The 21,361-nt window shown below is 44.2% G+C and overlaps 1 protein-coding gene across 5 annotated transcripts in view; it reads left to right on the forward strand.

The window, feature by feature from the left end:
* The window catches only part of LOC134351022 (netrin receptor UNC5D-like), a 924,405-nt gene that overhangs the window by 668,297 nt on the left and 234,747 nt on the right, over positions 1-21,361 (forward strand). For all 5 annotated transcript variants that reach the window (XM_063056996.1, XM_063057001.1, XM_063056997.1 and 2 more), the window contains exons 5-6: positions 10,149-10,329; positions 12,682-12,849. In XM_063056996.1, the coding sequence (XP_062913066.1) occupies positions 10,149-10,329; positions 12,682-12,849 (349 nt within the window). The remainder of the gene's footprint in view (positions 1-10,148; positions 10,330-12,681; positions 12,850-21,361) is intronic.

Below are 21,361 nucleotides of genomic sequence, written 5' to 3' on the forward strand. Positions count from 1 at the left end.
CTGGAATTTCTGAGGATGTTACAGTTCTTCAACCTTTTACTCGGTCCACCTGCTAATTTATAAAGTAGCTTGGAACAGAGCATTTGTTTTTGAAATCTGATGCAAGCAATCTGTCCTGCCCAATGTAGTTCCCTGTGAGAAACTGGGCCTCAGTGCTAGGGACGTTAGCCTGGCATTGGTTAGCCTACCCTTCCAGTGAGTTGGATGTCTTTGCAGAGACAGTATTGGTGCTAAGGTCAGTACCATACCTGCCCTTGGATTATTGAATGCCAGACACAGGGCCAAAGAAGCTAAGTAGCTTCCCTCGGTAGCAATATAGACATTAGTGATGAGAAGACATACGGGGGTGAGATAGATCATGGTTGAGAGGTGGCATAGCAACATCATTCCACTCAGCACCAGTAAGGCCAAAGAATTGATTGTGGACTTTAGAAAGGCTAAGTCAAGAGAGCACACACCAGTCCTCATGAAGAGGTCAGAAATAGAAAGAGTAAGCAATTTCAAATTCCTAGGTGACAATATCTCTGAGGATCTATCTGGCCCCAACATATCAGTGCAGTTACAAAGAAAGCACGACAGTGGCTATATTTCATGAAGAGTTTGAGGAGATTTGGTACGTCACCAATGACACTCGCAAATTTCTACAGATGTACTGTGGAGAGCATTCTAACTGGCTGCATCACCATCTGGTATTGGAGGGTGGGGGGCTACTGCGTGGATTGAAATAAGCTGCAGAGAATTGTAAACTCAGTCAGCTCCATCATAGGCACAAGCCTCACCAACATCCAGGATATCGTTAAGGAGCAATGCCTCAGAAGGGCAATATCCATCATTTCGGAGCCCCTCACCCAGGACATGCCTTCTTCTCATTGCTACCATCAGGGAGGAGGTAGAGGAGCCTGAAGGCTCACACTCAGTGCTTCTTCCTCTGCCACCTGTTCAGCTGATGGCTCAAACGTAGGTTGGTAGAGAGGGACCAAACCCACAGGAGTGAAGGACACGGTTGGGAAGCCTTATGGAATATCAGTAGGCCAGACCAATAATTTTCCACCGCCCCTCTTAGTGGCAATAACTCAGTGGGCCACAATAATGAGGGGAAGCCTTAATGTAGCATTGCCCCTCATGAAAACCTGACTAAGGTGTAATAACTGTTTCAACAAGTGCTTAGCAATAATGATTAGATTGGCTCTGAACGACCACGTTAGTATTGAGAAACAGCTCCAGTAACCAGAATCAGGTTTAGAATCGTGGGCTTATGTCATGAAATTTGCTGTTATTGTGGCAGCACTACATTGCAATACATATAACAATAAAACATAAATTACAGTATTTATGTTTACAAAAGGTAAATAGTGCAAAAAGAGAAAACAAATAGTGAGATAGTGTTCATGGGCTCAATGTCCATTTAGAAATCGGATAGCAGAGGGGCAGAAACTGTTCCTGAATGGTTGGGTGTATGCCTTCAGGCTCCTGCACCCCATCCCTGATGGTAGCAATGAGAAGAGGGCATGTCCTGGGCGATGGGAGTCCTTAATGATGGATGTTACCTTTTTGAGGCATCACTCTATGAAGATGTCCTGGGTGCCGGTGAGAGTACTGTACTGACTGAGTTCACAACTTCTGCAGCTTATTTTGATCCTCTGCAGTGCCCCCTCCCCCATACCAGACAGTGATGCAGCCAGTTAGAATGCTCTCGGTGGTACATCTGCACCAATTGTTCTTTCCTGGCTAGAAATGATTCCTGTTGTCCAGATACCTGCCTTGGAATAATCCATCCTTTTTTGATGAAACGATTTACTGATGATGTTTCCATAATGGGTTAAACTGGACCACACTAGCTGAATTCCATTGGGAATGAGCACTGAACTAAAGGAGGGACAAAATGCTCAAAGAGTCAGAGGTCACAGTATCAGGCCTTTCGGCCCATCACATCCTTGCTGACCAGTCTACGTTAATCCCATTTACCAATGCTTGGTCCATTGCTTTCGATACCTAAGTGTTTTACGAGCTCACCTAAATACTTCGTAATTATTGTGAGAGTAGATCCAAGTGCTTATCTAGGCTTTTCTTAAACGTTGTGGGCGCTAGGCCAGATTGAAAAGGTCATGGTGTCGGGGCCTGAGGTGAGGAATGGACAGGCTCAGCCCACGGCTCCGCTCTGCACAGAACTAAGGTTCGAGAGACAAACTGTCTTTGTAGATTTCAGTTCAGAATGCTATTTGCTTGCAATTAATGTTTGCATGAACTGTTTTTTTTCCTTTCAGCACATTGGGTGCTTGACGGTCTTTTATATTAATGTTTGTTTTTGATTTCTTTTGTTTCCTGGCTGCCTCTTAGGAAATAAATCTCAAGGTTGTATAATGGATACATGCTTTAATAACAAATGTACTTTGAACTTTGAACTTTTAGTATCAGAACATTCATATATAGGCCCCAAGCGCGTTCAGAGACACACTGAAGTGGGTTAGCAGTTCAGCGAATTTAATGAGAACTTTTGCAGAATTTAAAGGAAAAGAAAAACGATAAAAGCCAGGCCTACAGGACCATTAACTAAAATTCTCAAATTGAAAGTTAGAGGCCAACACTCTGGCTGGAAGCAGTAACTAAAAAAATACTGCTCCTTTACAGCATCAGTCGAAATGGTAGCCTTCTTTCCCGGACAAGGATGAGGGTAATTTGGAATTGTAAATGTTCCTGTGCTTTTGGTCAAGTCTCAACAAGACTAGAACAAAAATAAATGGAGTAAAGTACCACCATAATGAAACAGTAATTAGCTAGAAAGTGCATATTTACGAGCGTAATTGTTGAACCTGTTGCGCAGCCCGCCAGCATGGGCACGCCGATCCCGTGGCAGCGTCCGTGGTCATGACACTGAGAGTCACTAGCTCTATCTCCAGGACAGTATATTCTAAATTCAAACCACCATCTGTGTAAAATTTTTCTCCTAACATCTCATCTAAACCTCTTAATCCTTCCCCTAAACCCATCTCCTCTAATTTTATTCACCTCTGCTGTGGGTAAAAAGTTTCCTATTGTATTAAGGAAGAGTGCAGTGGCTTTGGAGGGCTGTACTAGAGAATGGCAGGATGGTCTTGCAGCAGGGAGATAAACAGGGATTCTGTTGGTACCAGACATGGGTAGATTGGACTGATTCAAACCAACCTGGACTACAGATTACAGGTTAATAGAAACTAGTAAACTCATGCCTAGGGACCAGCCTAACAACAAACCCACAAACTCCAGGACAGAAGCTTACCATTGTCTTTACAAGGTAAAAACGTATCTGCTGCTTATGTAGCACACAGTGTTATGTACCCCATAACTGGGTTGCCAAACCAGCAGAAATGGACCACTTAGTTGGAGTCTGGTTTAACAGAAATTAATAAAGTTTTATTAAAGAAATAAGTAACACAGTACTCTAATCGTAAGGATATAAATGCAACAGGTTAGCAATGATAAAACACACACGTACACAGAACTAGGGTAATAGGAATCAACCAAGCTCTATCGCAGTCTAGGGGTAAAATGATCAGTCTCAAGTGACACAGAGTTCAGTTCAGCTTAGTACAATTTGCAGGAATCGCTGTTGTGCCGTTGGAGAGAGAGAGAATGCAAATCTTGATTCAAACAGACCTTTGATGTTCTTCGCAGTTGGCTTTTGGGCGAACCCTTTTTACGTCTTCTGTGGTCACCAACTGTGACCCCTCCATTCCAGATACAACCGTTCTTCCGTGGTGAACCCAGCACCCAGGCAAGGGCGGACACACACACCAGGTTCCCACCGATCATACCCTTTTCACCCTGTGTGTCTATGGTCAGTTCCCGCGACCAGACCTCCAAACTTCCACCAACTTGTGGAGGCACACCGCTCTTCCAGGGTCTCGTTATCTCGTGATCTCGTGCTGTGTGTCGTGCCTTAGCGAACCTGTTCTTTTTATCCCCCTGCTGGGGTATCGCCTGTCCATCAAACTTCAAACAGTTCAGGTTGAAAACAATCGGTCTGTCAATATCTGAAATGTGTTTCTTTCTCGTTAATCTCTCTCTTCTCTCTTATTAGCGTTTTGAATGTTTCTCCATTGTCTCCCTTGTCTCTCTCATCAGTATCAATCTTCTGATAACTTGGTTTGTCATCAGAACAGCAACACACACAAGATGCTGGAGGAATTCAGCATCTATGGATGGAAATAAACAGTCGACATCTCAGATCAAGACCCTTCATCTGGATTGGAAAGGAGGAGGGCAGGGCCCTTCCCCTCCCTCTCTCTGCCTTCTTATTCTGGCCTTAGCCCCTTTGCTTTCCAATCCTGATGGAGGGTCTCAGCCCAAAATATCGACTGTTAATTTCCCTCCATAGATGCTGCCTCTATGATGCAGCATAAGTGCTTAGCCCATTGCTCTACTCTCTCTACACCCATGACTGGTGTGGCAAGACACAGCTCAAATGTCATCTGTAAATTTGCTGATGATACAACTATTGTAGGCAGAATTTCAGATGGTGACAAGAAGGTGTACAGGAGCGAGATATATATCAGCTAGTTGAGTGGTGTTGCAGCAACAACCCTGCACTCAACATCAGTAAGACCAAAGTACTGATTGTGGACTTCAGAAAGGATAAAACAAGGGAGCACACACCTGTCCTGATAGAGGAACCAGGAGTGGAAAGAGGGAGCAATTTCAAGTTCCTGGGTGGCAACTTCTTTGAGGATCTATCCTGGACCCAACATATCGAAGCAGCTATAAAGAAGACATGAAGGAGTTTGAGGAGATTTGGTACGTCATCAAAGACGCTCACAAATTTCTACAGAGGTACCATGGAGAGCATTCTAACTGGCTGCATCACCGTCTGGCATGGGGTGTTGGGCTGCTAAGGCACAGGGTCGAAATAAGCTGCAGAGAGTTGTAAAACTAGTCAGCCCCATCATGGGCACTGGACTCCATAGTATCCAGGACATCTTCAATGAGCAATGCCTCAAACGGACAACATCCATCATTAAGGATTCCCATCAACTACGACATGCCTTCTTCTCATTGTTACCGTGACAGAGAGGTACAGGAGCCTGAAGGCACACACTCAACGATTCAGGAATAGCTTCTTCCTCTCTGCCATCCGATTTCTGAATGGACATTGAACCCATGAACACCACCTCACTACTTTTTTATTTCTGTTTTGCTCTACTTATTTATTGCAGTCATTTAATATATACATATATATTTACTGTAATTCACACTCTTTTCTATTATTATTGATTGCATTGTACTGCTGCCACAAAGACAATAAATTTCATGATGTATGCCGGTGATATTGAACCTGATTTTGATGCGGACCTGTTGGTTTCCTCCAGTATTGTGTGCGTGTGTGTGTTATGATCAAGATTTGCAGAATCTCCTGACTCTCACATGTAGCACTTAAGAAGCTGAGCTTGACACAGCAGAAGGCTGACCTCACACTATGTATACACAGCGCATGCAGACAGAGGTAAAAGGGATTAAGTGTCGATAAAAAATAGTATAAAAATAATGAAATTGTTGAATCAGGATGCGTTCATTCCGGGACATGTTACTCCACTTTCGGCTTCAGATTGTAATAAAAAGAAAGTGTTTTCTGTAGGTAAACCCCAGATTCTTTTCCACACTGCTCCCTACCCTATCCATGCGCCTCATAATTCTGTCCACCTCTTCCTCAGTGTCCTCTACTTTGAGGAAAACTAAGCCTCTGCAGCCTCTCTGATGCAATCATATCCTTCCTTTTTATGTGGCTCCACAGTGCTGTTGGCAAGCTTTTCAGAGACCCTGAGAGATGAGTAAGTAGGAAAACGATCTCTTTATCTTCATAAGAAAATGGGCTGCACATGTGGAGAGAGTTTGTTGAGAGACTCCATCTGGTGTTATTTTTCTCTCCTTTTCGCCCTTGAACCAGCAGAGGAGCTGAAATTCAAGTACCTTCATAAGCCAGAAACACGTAAATATCACTGTTGGGCCACTTTCAACCAGATTTTACATAGCAGCACACAAACGCTCCACGAGAGATTCTAATTAAACAGCACAGTCTAGTCCAATACTATTCAGCAGCCTAACCTATCCATATAATCAAACATAAATGAACAGTGACTGTCACCATGGAGACAATTGAGGCAATTATATTCTTTTAATTGCAAAGAGCTTCAGTTTGTGCCTGCGTGGAGCAACGCATACCTAGTACCGCTCCACTGGCTGACTACACATCGCCGCTTGAAGCTCGGTTGGTTTCACAATTACACAGGAATCTCCGTCTGATATTCTAAGCAGCTGAATAATATTAACCTTGTTGTAATTTATTAAGCTGGAGAAGTTCCCCAGGGGATCACAGTTTTCATTATGGGCCTGGTGAAAAATGAAAAACATAATTTGTGTTACAGCTGGGATTTATCACTCACTTAAGGGCACAAAATATTAGTTTCTTACCATGTACATCAGTAAGCAGTGTTAAGCCGATGGGAGGTGTTAGTGTGTCCCTCAAATCAGACTGGGTAGCACTCAGTGAGGATGGCAGTAAGGAGGGGTGATAGATGTAAAACTGAGATAGCTACACTGACACACATGTTTTGGTCTTGCTCTATACTGGAACAGTTCTGGAAGTCAGTTTGTTTGACAATTTCTAAAGCACTTAAAATTAATTTACAACCTAACAAATTAACTGTGCTTTTTGGAATAATTCCTCAAAATATCCGTGGTATTTCTGTGCCTGACCGACATGTTATTGCATTTGTAACATTGATAGCTAGGAGGGCCATTTTGTTGAAGTGGAAGGATACATCAGCTCCCACTTTGTCACAATGGTTCTCTCAAGTGATGCTATGTCTTAGTTTGGAGAAAATTAGAAGTCGAACCTTTGAACCTATGTTTGATTTTGAGAAAATATGGGGTTCATTTGCTCATTATTATCATTTGAGTTCATTGATGGATTTCCTCCACGATCTAATTGTAAATTTTTGATACTTTTTTTTTGCTGGTGGTTCGATGTTTATCTTTAAAAGCTTTTTGTATGACGCATGGCTCTGGGGTTGAACACCTGATGGGGTTTTTTTCCCACTTTTCTCACTTAGTAGGGGTTTTTTTTAATCACAAAAATTTTTCAATCTTTAAAATAATGTTCTTTTTCTTGAGACATTGTAAGTGTTGCTTACTTCGATGTACTGGTGTTAATTTTGGATAATAATGATAGAAAGATTTGGAAAGAAAGACAGTAAGGAGGAGTGGGTAGACACAGTGGCAAAGCAGTTAGCGTAACGCTGTAACAGCACCAGCTGTAAGATCAGAGTTCAATTCCTGCTGCTGCCATTAAGGAACTCACACAAAATGATGGAGGAACTCAGCAGGTCGGGCAGCATCTATGGAGGGAAATGAACAGTCAACACTTCGGGCCAAGACCCTTCAGCTGGGCTGGAGAGGGAAGGGACAGAAGTCAGATTCAGCTTCTGTGGGAACTCTTGTGTCATTGTTTTCATCTCCTGCATTGGTATTGGGTAATAGCTGAAGGATGTTGACAGAAGATGATGAGGAAACAGTAATGTATTTCCAAATCGTAAGGCTAGGTGACTTGAGTTAGAATGTAGAACACAAAACATTATAACTCAGTACAAGCCCTTTGTTCCTACAATGTGTGCCAACCTTTTAACCTTCTCTGAGATCAATCACTCCCTTCCCTCCTACATAGCCCTCCATTTTTCTTTCATCCGTGTGCCTATCTAAGAGTTTCTTAAATGCCCATTATGTAACTGCCTCAACTAACACCCCTGGCAGGGCATTCCACATACCCACTACTCTCTATATGTTAAACCTACCTCTGACATCCCTCAGTTACTTTCCTCCAATCCCCTTAAAATGATGCCCTCGTTTTTGTGCCATTCCTGCCCTGGGAAAAAGTCTTTGGCCAACAACTCAATCTATTCCTCATCATCTTGTACACCTCTATCAAGTCACCTCTCTTCCTCCTTCACTCCAAAGAGAAAAGCCCTAGCTAACTCAACCAATCCTCAAGCTCTCTAATCCAGGCAGCATCTTGGTAAATCTCCTCTGGACCCTCTCTAAAGCTTCCATATCCTTCCTATGACCAGAACTGAATGCAATATTCTAAGTGTGTTCTAACCAAGGTTATATGGAGCTGCAACATTAACTTGCAGCTGTTGAACTCAATCCCCCGACTAATAAAACCATCACACCATACACCTCCTTCACCACCCTATCAACTTAAGCAGCAACACTGAGGGAATCTATGGACGTTAGCCCCAAGATCCCTCTGTTTATCCACACTGATAACAATCCTGTCACTAACCCTGTATTCTGCCTTCAAACTTGACATTCCAAGTTGAATCACTTCACACTTTCTCATGCATCTCGTCTCTTCAGTTTTTCTGTCAGTAGAGGTTAACAAGTGTTTGGAGAATGTGACAGTCAGAAGAAAAGCCTTCAGGGTAAGCATTTACCCATTCAAAAGTGACTTGAGGAGAGATTTTCTCACTCAGATAGTTATGAATGGTTGGAATTCTCTCTCCCAGACATGTCTGGATACCTTGTTTTTTTTATAAAAGTCAGAGGAGAATAGGACACTGAAACAAACCCTTCAGTCCTCTGTCCAGGCCCAGCATCAAGCTCCCATTATTAGACTAATCCTACCCAAACCAATTTTGTTCTTCTCACACTCCTATCAACTCAGCCCCAATGCACGGCCACTCACCTACACCCCAGGAGCAATCGGTTGTGTATACGAGGAGAAGGCAGGAATAGGGGCTGAGAGGGAAATGGATCAGCCATGTTGCCATGGAGGAGTAGAGGCAATGGGGCAAATGGCCTAACTCTGCTCCTGTATCTTATGGTCTCTTACGGTTACTTCACCAAAGAGCACATCTTTGGGAAGTGGGAGGAAGCTGGAGCTCCCAGAGGAAGCCCTTATGGTCGCAGGGAAATTGTGCAAACTCCACACAGACAGATCAGGACTGAACTCAGGTCACTGAGCTGGGGCAGGGATTCCACCAGTTGCACCTCTGTGCCTCCCCTTCATGTACAGGGTGATACATGTACGTGTAATGGGTGGGTTGATCAACCCCTGAAGATCCAAACCAATTCGATAATCCTAGAAATGTGGTAATAATTGGACCCGCACAGCGAAGTAACTTAAGCCTTATTTATTATCATAAAACAGAAAGCACAAATAAACAACACAAAATACTACATAGTAAGTCACAAAGATTTCCACAGATGTTTCAGAGTGTACAATTCTTAGTCTCCTCTTGATTGTTACTGTCATTGGCGGAACTTCAAATTCCAACTCATGAAATCACTCTGGCTCTGTCCTAGGCACTGATGATCACAATTCCTTGATCTAAGGGAAGTACCAAGACTCAACCAAAAGGTGGTTCAATATATAGGGGTTCAATCCACAAGCATAGCAAGAAAGGCAGAGACAGATAAACTCTTTGGTCTTTTGTTCCCATGCCACTAGTGCCTGAAGCCAAAAAGAATCCAGTGGCTATTAGCAAACATTCACCAAACGGACAGTGCTTAACTTGTACAGACACTTTACATGCTATGAGTTCACAAAGAGTTAAAGTATTGCCTGGAATTGATCAGACTTTCACGCCACAAAATTTAATATGCCACAACACAGTATGGTACTCTTACAAGCTGCCAGACAATTTCTTCAAAAGGAAAAGCTTAGAGCCAACGTTTTACAGCGCAAGCAATCGCTGATCGGAGTTCAATTCCCAGCACTGTCTGTGAGGAGTTTGTACATTCTCTCCATGACCATGTAGGTTTCCTCTGGCTGCCCCAATTTCCACCCACATTCCAAAATACATACAGTTAGGGTTAGGGTTCCTAAATTGCGGGCATATCATGCTGGCGCCTGAAGCGTGGTGACATTTGTGGGCTGTCTCCAGGACAATCCTCAGACTATGGTCGTTGTTGGCGCAAAGTGGCACATTTTATTGTATGTTTCGATGTTTGTGTGACAAATAAAGCTAATCTTTTTAATCTTTAAAAGCAGATCAACCTGGGTGAATGCCTTGGTCAGTATGGACAAGTTGGGCCGAAGGGCCTGTTTCCTTGCGGTACGACTCTGTGACACTGTGATATCCTTTCTGGGAGTTCCAAGCCTCTGCCTTTCCTTGCAGGTCGAATGGTTGAAGAACGAAGAGGCGATTGATCCTCAGCACGACCCCAATGTTTACACGACCGCAGAGCACAGTCTGGTCATCGAGCAAGCACACCTCTCCGATTCAGGCAACTACACCTGCATTGCCTCCAACGTGGTTGCCCGGCGACGGAGTACTGTCGCCACACTGACGGTGTTTGGTAAGAAATAGTATTGCACTCCTCACGTATGGACATTGCAGTGATTAGCATGCATCCTTCACAATCTCAGAATGTCCCTGCACCTTCTGAAGCCATGTGACTGTTGTACTCCAGGAGATGTGCACGAAGCGAGATCCAACAGAAAGCAATGGAGTGAAAGGTCACGTGTTGGCTTCAAGGGAATTGGGAAATGTCCCATGTTTTCCAGCAATCCCGATAAGTCAGGCCGAGTCCCATGCAAAGAATGGTGTTCCTCAAGTGCTGAACCCCTCAGTACCTCACTGGAGTGCCAGGCAAGGCTTGTCCTCGAGGCCTGCAACATGGAAGCAGGCACTTTGGGCCATCAAGTCCATGCTCGTTCACACAAATCCCATTTTAGAGATTCATAGAACATAGAAACAGGCGCTTCCACCCAACTGACCCATGCCAACCTAGATGCCCATCCAAACTAGTCCCATCTGCCCACATTTGGTCCATCTGCTTCTAAGTCCTTCCCATCCATGTCCAGTACTGTGCAAAAGTCCAAGTAACATATATCTAGCCAGTGTGCCAGAGACTTTTGAACAATACTGTACTTGTCAATCTGGAGCAAAGAGAAAGAATGTAAGTCTGGTGAGAACAAAGGATTTTGGGGATGGAGAGGTTAGAACGCCGAGGGAGGGGTGTGGGACAGGTGGCAGAGAAAGAGTGGGGGGTGGTGTGGGTGCAGATACTCCTAGTCCTGAGACACCAGGCAAAGTCATTTGATTCCAAACAATTGATTTATTGATCGTTACAAAACGTCTCTCTGGTTTGGCCTGCTGATGCCTTTCGCCCACATCCCCTCAGGGTTAAGCACTAACCTATACTAGGGGATATTTACAACAGCAAATTAACCCACCTGAATGTTTTTAAGACGTGAGAGAAAACCCAGACGGTCCCGAGGGGGATCGTGCAAATTCACACAGACTCCACCTGAGGTCAGCATTGAACTTGAGTTTTTATTTATTTACTATATATGCAGTGCGAAACAGGGCCTGGCAGCCCTTCGAGCTGTGAGAACAGCAACCCCTGGTTTAACCCTAACCTAATCACGTGACAACTTACAACGACTAATTAACCTACCAACCAGTACATCTTCAGATTGTGGGAGGAAACCGGAGCACCCGGAGGAAACCCGGGGGGAGAAAGTACAAACTCCTTACAGATAGCAGCAGGAATTGAACTCGAGTCGCTGGTACTGTAAAGCGTTGTGCTGACCACTAGGCTACTGTGTCACTGAGCTGTGAGACCACAGCATTACAAACTACGCCACTGTGCAGCCCCAGTATGGGCCTTCAAAGTAGTTTTATTATCAAAGTGATAGTACTTAACTGAGGTTCATTTTCTTGCGGGCATTCACAGTAAATAGAAAGAAACAGAATAAAATCAATGGAAAAAATGCACACAAGGCAAACAAATGACCAACGTGCAAAAGTCTTGAGCTTCTGGCTCAGATTCATGGCTGAAACCTAGCCAGGCCAATAGCAAAAATGTTCTTAGTTTAAGCAAGTTGTGGTCATGGAAACCATCATTAAACTCTATCTAGTTTACTAATGTTCTTCAGGAAAGGAAATCTGTTATCCTTCTTCAGCATGGGTTGTGTGACTTGACATCCACCAATATGATCAACTCGCAACCATCTCCTCAGTTTCAGGGCAAGTCCTAGCCTCACTAACCTCAGGCAACGTTCTCATAAACTGATGTAAGTAGGAATGGCAGTAAATGATGTAGGAACTCAGCGGGTCAGCAAGATCTGTGGGGGCAAATGGAGGGTCAACGTGTTTACATCAGACTTATGAGAACTTTACCAGTACTCCTGGGAGCTGAGAACTTCTGCACACAGAAAGTGAAGCATATAGGTGGAATGCTGCCACAGGAAGTGGTTGAGGCAGGTAAAGTAATAATCTCTAAAAGTCATTTGGACGAGTACATGGATACGAACGGTTTAGAGGACTATGGGGCCAAATGGAGGCAACTAGGACAAGTTTAGGTGGCCATTTTGGCTGGCATGGACAATGTGGGCAGAAGGGTCTTTTTCTGTTCTGTATGTTTCTATGACCGAAAGTAAAAAGTTATTTTTTTACTCCAAAATACACCACCAACAGTCTCTTGTGTTTTCTATAAGTGCTAGCTTTGCCAGCAATGCCCTCTTCCTCTGAATGAATACAATTTTATGGGAATTGGAGGTCAATTTGCTTCAAGTGGTCAGAAAGTTAGGCAGTATTTTGGGGGTGGGAAAAACAGAGAAGTTGTTTCAGGTGGATGACCTGTCCCCAGCAGGGCCCGGTTCACAGAGCCCTTAACTTGTATAACTGGATGTTTATTTTTCAGTCAATGGTGCCTGGTCCTCTTGGACAGAATGGTCATCTTGTAGCATCCACTGCGGCCGAGGGTGGCAGAAACGAACCCGTACCTGCACCAACCCAGCACCACTCAACGGGGGAACCTTCTGTGATGGGACCTCAGTCCAGAAGATTGTCTGCTCCTCTCTTTGCCCAGGTTAGAGCCTCCACTTCTCAATAAAACCAGCAAGAAAAAATGTAAGTGATAAGATGGTTTAGCAAGCAAAAGAATTCCATGAAACAATTCAACAGTTTTGAAAACGCAGTGACAGATTGAAGTCTGAATCAGCACAGCAGACCAATCAAAGCAATTGGTATTGTCATCGCACAGGGACATGTGTTTGATAGTCATATCATTGAAACCTATACCAGGCAGAAGAACTTAGCAATTTCATCTGCTTGGCGGTGACAAATTAGCTAGTTATTTTTAGTGGAACAACAATCACTAAAGATTGAAGCAGTTGAAGCTTACAAGGTTGAAACAAATTTCAGCAAATTCCTTCCTTCATCATTGCTATCAGCGAATTTGTGCCAATCCCATGTCATCTGAAGAGAAGCGGGTATGACAGAATAAAGGCAAGAAATTGCAGGAAACACTTGCCGCTCTCCTGAGGAGAGTTAACACCTCAGGAACCTTCATTAGAAGTGTGAAATGCTTGAGACATAATGGGAACATGGAAGGGTGTAATCAGTGAGAGGTTCTTTGGCAGAAAGGTTGAGTCAAGGCCATGTGGGATGGTAATAGGACACAAAAGAATAAGAAATAAACCCAAAATGATAAAAGAAGGATGGCCAGACACTGCCGTTACATAAAACAGAACACAGAACAGTACATAGACCTCCATTTTTCTATCAGCCATATATTGATCTAAGAGCCTCTTAATCCCTCTAATATATCTACCCCTACAACCACCCCTGGCCAGGTGCTCCACACACCTACCACTCTCTGTGTAACGACTTACCTCTGACATCACACCTATACCTTCCTCCAGTCACCTTAAAATTACACCCCCTTGTATTAGCCATTTCTGCCCTGGGAAAACGTTTCCGATTGTCCACTCTGTCAATGTTTCGTATCATCTTGTACATCTATCACCTCACCTCGCATCCTTCTTTGCTCCAAAGAGAAAAGCCCTAGTTCACACTGCCTGTAATGAGGATGTATGTGTGTGGGGCACCAGACAGCACTGGGCTCTGAGCTTTTCAGAGTACCTGAATTGGCTAATTGTTGTTTAATAACAGTTATTAATCATTTAGAGTTCCTTATGTCTTTCTTGAGCGACTCATCCTTTGAAATGTGGTCTCCTGGTGCCTTATCTCTAAGCTTGTTAAGTTTGATTCTATGTTACTTGTATTATTTAAGCGGGTGCCTGTTTAGCACTAATTGCAGGGTCCTAGTTTAGAGAATGCCTCATCTCGCGGTGTTGCTCAGCTGAGCCACTGATGTTCTTTTGGAATTACTATGAATAAGTTCTCTTTGCTGACTCTACATCAGAGTCTGTCTTTCCTCCGCACTTCAGTTCCAATGTTGCCAGCACACAACGTGACATAGCCTGTCTTTGTAAGACATGCCTCTAATCCAGGCAGTATCCTGGAAAACCTCCTCTGCACCCTCTCTAAGGCTTCCACACACGTCCTATAAAGCGGTGACTATAACTGAACACAATATTCCTAATGGGAGAATTTGTTATGGCATTAGCTTACAGAATTTGATACTGAGTCCTGGAATGCTGTAAAGTGAACAAAAAACATGACAAACAAGGACATATTTCCCTTAGACTCATAGAATGGTTCCAGCACAGAAGGCCATTCGGCCCAATGTGATTGTGCTATCCCTGACGGAAGTGCCCAACCTTTTTACATGGCTCTTTTAGAAAATAGGCTATACCTTTATTCTTCCTACCAAAGTGCATGACCGTACACTTGCCTTAACTGTATTCCATCTGCCACTTCATTACCCGTTCATGCAACCTGCCCAAGTCCTTCTGTAGATGGGTTGCCTCAGCCACACTACCTGTCCCTCTGCCTCGGTCTGCAAATCATGAGTTGGTGATCTTTTAGTAAGGCTGATTGACCGGGAGAGCAGAGAGAAATCCCAAGGCTTCAATCCAAATAAAAGTGTGCGAACTTGGGAGAGCAACTGGAACCTTGGTGTAACTCTCTTGACAGTGCAACAGTCTATCAGTAATTCACGGGAAGCTCAGCCTATACAATATTCTGAGCTGGATTTAAACCCACAAACTTGAAGCTCAGAACCTGGAACATTATCTGAAGCAAAGCTGACAGCATGGGAAATGTTATTATGTGCGCAGCATTCCGGATGATGATTCTAGAAGGTGGGTTTTCCTGGCAGTCAGGCATTTTAATTCTATTCTGCATTCCTATTCCATGTCAGTCCATGGCCTTCTCCACTGCCACAAGGAGGCAACACCTCATATTCTGTCGGGGTGGCCTCCAACCTGACGGCATGAACATCTATTTTTCTAACGTCTGGTAATTTCTCCCCTCTGCCCCTTCTCTCTTATTCCATTCACCATTCTGGCTCTCTTTTAATCCTTCACTTCTCCTTTGAACTTCCCTCTGCTGTCCCTTCTCCTTCCCCATTTCCCCTGGTATACTCTCCTCTCCTATCAGATTCCTTCTTCTTCAGCCCTTTACCTCTTCCACCTACCTATTAATATCTACTTCTCTCATTTCCAGTAACCGCTCACTTTTGTTTCCCCTCATTACTGTGCCCCACCTCACTGCTGCTCTACCCCTCCACTGCCCTCATGACCTTCCCATCACGTCCTTTTGGCTCGCCAACTCCTTCCCTTTATTCCATGGTCCACTGACCTCTCCTATCTTCTTCAACCTATCTCTTCCACCTATCACCTCCCTGCTCCTTACTTCATCCCCTACCCCCAACCCACTGACCTGGTTTCACCTATCACTTGCCTGGTGTATTCCTTGCCCTCCCTCCACACCCGCCTTCTCATTCTGACTTCTTCCCATTCCCTTTCCAGTCCTGAAGAAGGGTCTCAGCCTGATATATCGACTGTTTAATCCTCTCCATAGGTGCTGCCTGACCAGCCGAGCTGAGCTCCTTCAGTATGTGCAGCTCTGGATTTCCAGCATCTGCTGAATCTCTTGTGTTTATGATTTCTTTTGAATGCTGAAGTATTCATTTTACAATCCTTCATTGACCACTAATTAACAGGATAAAGACCTTTCTCACCAATCTTACTGCTTATTGATTACACACAGTTCGTCAATCCTTCACCACAAAAGTGGTTTGATAATGAGAACGTGTTTCCGAGCAGAGTGGAAATCATAGTTCACAACAAGAAATTTTTATCTACTTAAATAAGGCTATTAAATGCTGCACCAGCAGTGCTCTTTCCACGAACTTTGCTTTCACTTCAGACGATGTCCTCAAAAACGTTGAAAGTCTTTTGAGACATCATGCAACTGATGAAGTATTTTCAGCCTGAAATGTGAACTCCGTCTCTCTATGAAGTGTTTCCCGCATTTTCTTTTTTTGTTGTTTATTGCAGATTTCCAGTGGCAGGAAGTATTTTGTATTGTCACTTACGACTTTTATTTGTTTGTTATATGCCATGTTGGTATGACGTGGGCACCAGCTGCTCATACGACCACCCACTACCTGTTCCCATGGCTTCACCAAACCTTGACTGGAGGGGTGGTTAACCAGGTGCTACACCTTTCCTAAGGGTGACCTACATGTTAGTGGAGGGAAGGATCACCTTACACCTCCTTTGGTAGTGACGTATCTCCACCTCGTCACCCATCATTTACAAGAGGGCTTGGATAACTGTTCACTTCAAAGGATGATGGTAGACACCCTCTAATTAAACAGTCGGCTACTTCTCCTATAGAGACACCTCAGTCTATGCCCAACACTGACTCTCACTTCCTCGAAGGACCTCAGTGCTTGCCCAGAGCCACTGTGCGCTGGTTACTCCACCAGCTGATCTCTCAGACAAGACCAAATGGTCACCCGTCCACATCCACCACAACTGCTCTCAGGATGAGGTTTTCCATTCCAGGACATCCTAGATATTCTCTTCCTTTTCCAGAAAATGGAACTTCCCTGCCACCACTATAAAAGCTGCGCTCACCTCCATCCCTTCCATTTCATGCTCACCCCATCCCACCCCGACACAGTAGGGATCAGGTTCCCTTGTCCGTATCTACACCACAAGCCTCCGCAATCCAACACATCATTCTCAGTGGCTTCCGCCACCTCCAGCAGGATCCCATCACCTTCTCCCCTCACCACCCCTGCTTTTTGTAGGGATTGCTCTCCCTGCAACTTCCTTGCCTGGTCATCCCTCCCCACTGATCTCCCTCCTGGCAACTATCCCCACAAGTGTGACAAGTGCTACACCTGCCCCTGCACCTCCTCTCTCAGGGCCACCAAACAGTCCATCCACGTGGAGCTTTATGTGCAAGTCTGTTGGGGTCACCTATTGCATCTGGTGCTCCTGGTGCAGCCTCCTTTAAATCAATGAGACCTGACGCAAATTGGGGCCTGTTTCATCGAGCACCTTCACTCTGTCCATGGTAATAGCCAGGATCTCTGAGCGGTCACCCATTTCAATTCCACTTCCCGTTCCCACACCCACATATCTGTTCACAGCCTCCTCTGTTGCCACAATGAGGACAAGTGCTGGTTGGAGAAGCAATGTTATATATTCCATCTTGGTAGTGTCCAATCTGGCAGCATTAATAGGTGTCCGTTAGTCTTGTGAGATGATGGATTTGCGCCTTGGAAGGTTTCCAGGGCGCAGGCCTGGGCAAGGTTGTATGGAAGACCGGCAGTTGCCCATGCTGCAAGTCTCCCCTCTCCGCACCACTGATGTTGTCCAAGAGAAGGGCACTAGGGCCGATCAGCTTGGCACCGGTGTCATCGCAGAGCAATGTGTGGTTAAGTGCCTTGCTCAAGGACACAACACGCTGCCACAGCTGAGGCTCGAACTAGCGACCTTCAGATCACTAGACCGACACCTTAACCACTTGGCCACGCACCAACACTCTGGCAGCATTAACACCTACAGTACTGTGCAAACGTTTTAGGCACGTATATATGGTTAAGGTGCCTAAGACTTCTGCACTGTAACATATATTATGTCTTTTCAGTTACCAGTTAACCACTTAATGCTACTGATCTAATACAAAGCTAAGTACTCTTATTTCTGTTTCCCAACCACTTCCTAGTTAAACCAATAACAGTACTGTGCAAAAGTCATAGGCACCCGAGCTATATGTTTGTGTGCCTAAGACCTTTGTAGTGTACTGTATTTGCCTAACTCCCAGTAACCACTCACCTTTGTTTCCCCTGTGTACCCGCTTCCCCACCTCACTGCTTCTCATCCCCTCTGCTCCCCTCATGATCTGCCTGCCACCTCTTTTTGGTTCTTCATCTCCTTCCTTTTATCCCATTGTCTACTGTCGTCTCCTATCAGATTCCTTCTTCTTCAGCCCTTTACCACATCCACCTATCGCCTTCCAGCTTCTTGCTTCATTCCCCTGCCCCGCCTGCCCACCCTTCTCATTTCCTGCCAGCCTGTGCTTCTCCCCCCCCCCACTCTTTTTATTCTGTACTCCTTCCAGTCCTGATGAAGGGACTCATCAATCGTCGACTTCCCCCCATCGATGCTGGATGTTGTTCGAGTTCTTCCTGATTTTCAGCATCCGCAGAATCTTCCGTGGATGGTCTTCTGTTGTTTCTTCATACCTACCATTATTGACCAAGCACATGTTTTTGTTAGTTCCTTCGATATTTCAACCAATTATGGCGTGCCCCTGGGAAGCAGCTGGTGGGTCTCTGTTACTGTTCTAATCCTTAGGGTTCTTCCGGGAGTTAAAACAGCGAGCAGTCCTAGTTCTTAGTGATTGTTTATTTTAAAATACAAACAGACATACAGCTACTAAGCAAAGTAAAGTGTTGAGAAACAAAATAGGGATGAATGAATAGTGAAGTAGGTGAAGATGAAGATGACGCCTCTGAAAAATCCTTGGTCTTTTATAATCCAGACAACAGAAATCCCTTAGATAAAAAAAAACAATCAATAGTTGCCCAATTACATCTTGTGTGTCGTGTGCTCATACTTAGCCAATGAAAGGTGTAATTGCTGTACCTGCTTCTCCAGTAAGTGGGGCCGAACAACCACATACTGTGAAAAATACATGTTTGTTTAAAAAGTACAGGTTATAATTAAAATACAACTTTAGTAAATGTTCAAATAATTAAACTACAACTATAGTGTTACATTAATTCATCTAGTAGCTTATGAAAAGTACTTAAAGAAACAGTGATTTCCAACACAGCTCATCACTTAAGAGTTTCCACTGAGGATATTGCAATGGTAAAGGAGGCTATTTAGTCCGCTGTTCCCTGCTGGCTTTGAAAGTGCACATCAATTGGACGATCGCTGATAACTTGGAGGGTTATAGGCACAATCTGGCGTATTGGACAGAGCAAGGTGACTTGAGTGTGCAGATGGTAGCCATAAAACAAACCTACTGAAACTTCACAATTAATTATCAGGGATGCTTACAATTCTGTCTCAGTTCAATGATAAATGGAAACATACTGTATTACTTTCAATTATTCATTTACTGTAACAGGTTACTAGGTCACACGAATGGTGGGCTCGGAAGAATATCCCAAGGATACCCATTTATGTTCTATTGCCCTGTGTATGCCAGACTCCGAGTTCTGCTTCGATTCTGGCCGATACAAGTTAGATAGGATGAATCAGCATTGGAGAGAGTGTGGAATTGATATCTGGATCTTGAGCACCAAGGGTTAAATTGCAAACGTTGCTGCATAAGCAAGGCTTTGAAATTTAGATGCTCCATTGCAATTTTTTGTTCAATTACTGAAATATCGGGTAAGAGGAAAGAAATTATTTCTATTTGTTGGGCAATTTAGGCAGAAAAGTTAGAAACAGGCCTCTGAAAATGGGGGACAAGAACAGTTTGGTTCGATAACTAAAATAGCAGCAGTGTAGTGGTTCAAAGACGTAAGCTTAATCCTCTCCATGGCAACTGGAGAATTTACATTCAAGTAATGAATCAAGAATTAAAACTTGTGATGTTATCCGGATTGCTGCAAAAATCCATCTGATTTACAAATGTCCTTATCCAGTGTTGTCTATCTGTGAGTCCAGACTCAAAACGTTTGACTACCTCCTCAGTTATCTCCTCAGTTCAGGCAGGTTAAGTGATGGACAGCAAATGCTGACAGTTGCCAGCCACAGTTACATCCTGTGAATGAACAAATTTAAAAATTTAGGTTCCTGATCCCAGAGTCTGTTGAATCCCCAATATCTAAATCACTTTTGTAACTGTGAACAAGGCTAGGGCACTGAGTTTAGCCTGCTGTCAAATTCTGTGAGGGGCTGAGGATGTTTCTAAATATCTCTGATCTACTGGTCTGGTTGATGCTGGAGCATAGAGTGAGGTTATAAAGCGTAAAGATGGGAGATTCTAACAGGCTCAAATGTGAATCATACAGCACAGAAACAGACCACTCAGCCCTACTGGTTCATACTGACCAAGATTCCCATCCAATCACAGACGAGGGAAAATCTGAAGATGCGGGAAATCTGTGCAACACTCAAAAATGCTGGAGGACCTCAACAGGCCAGGCGGGCAGCATCTAGGAAGAGAGTATAGTTGATGTTTGGAGCCGAAATATTGGTTGTACTCTTTTTCTAGATGCTGCCTGGCTTGCTGAGTTCCTCTAGCATTTTTGTGTATGTTGCTAAGGTACCCATCCAAGCTAGACCATTTGCCCATGTTCAGCCCTCATTCCTCTAAACCAAGTTCCCAATCCAAGGTCCATGGACCCCTCGGTTAATGATAGCAGTCTATGGCATAAGAATGGTTGGAACCCCTCTCCTAAACCCTTCTGATCCATGGTCCTATCCAAATACCTTTTAAACATTGTTAATGCACCTGCTCTGGTAGTTCATTACATATATGGTCCACTCTCAGGGTGTAAAAGTTGCCCTTCAAGTTCCTATTAAATCTCCCCCCTCTCAATGGCACAGTTTCAATGGCTCTCCACGTGGCTTTACACCACCCAGACAACATAAGCACCTAAGTCAGGATGCTGTTCATTGACTATAGCTCAGCATTTAATACCATCATTCCCACAATCCTGATTGAGAAGTTGGAGAACCTGAGCCTCTGAACCTCCCTCTGCAATTGGATCCTCGACTTCCTAACTGGAAGACCACAATCTGTGCAGATTAATGATAACATATCCTCCTCGCTGACAATCAACACTGGCACACCTCAGGGGTGAATGCTTAGTCCACTGCTCTACTCTCTATATACACATGACTGTGTGGCTAGGCATAGTTCAAATACCATCTATAAATTTGCTGACAATACAACCATTGTTGGTAGAATCTCAGGTGGTGACGAGAGGGCAAACAGGATTAAGGTATGCCAGCTAGTGGAACGGTGCTGCAGCAACAACCTGGCACTCAACGTCAGTATGACAAAAGAGCTGATTGTGGACTTCAGGAAGGGTAAGATGAAGGAAGACATACCAGATCCTCACAGAGGGAACAGAAGAAGCCTGGGCAGATGACTAGAATGTCACCTTTGAGCCTACTAAGTGCAAGGCGATGGTGATGTCTAGGAAGCGG

The sequence above is a fragment of the Mobula hypostoma genome, chromosome 8, assembly GCF_963921235.1.
Source record: "Mobula hypostoma chromosome 8, sMobHyp1.1, whole genome shotgun sequence".
Lineage (NCBI taxonomy): Eukaryota > Metazoa > Chordata > Chondrichthyes > Myliobatiformes > Myliobatidae > Mobula > Mobula hypostoma.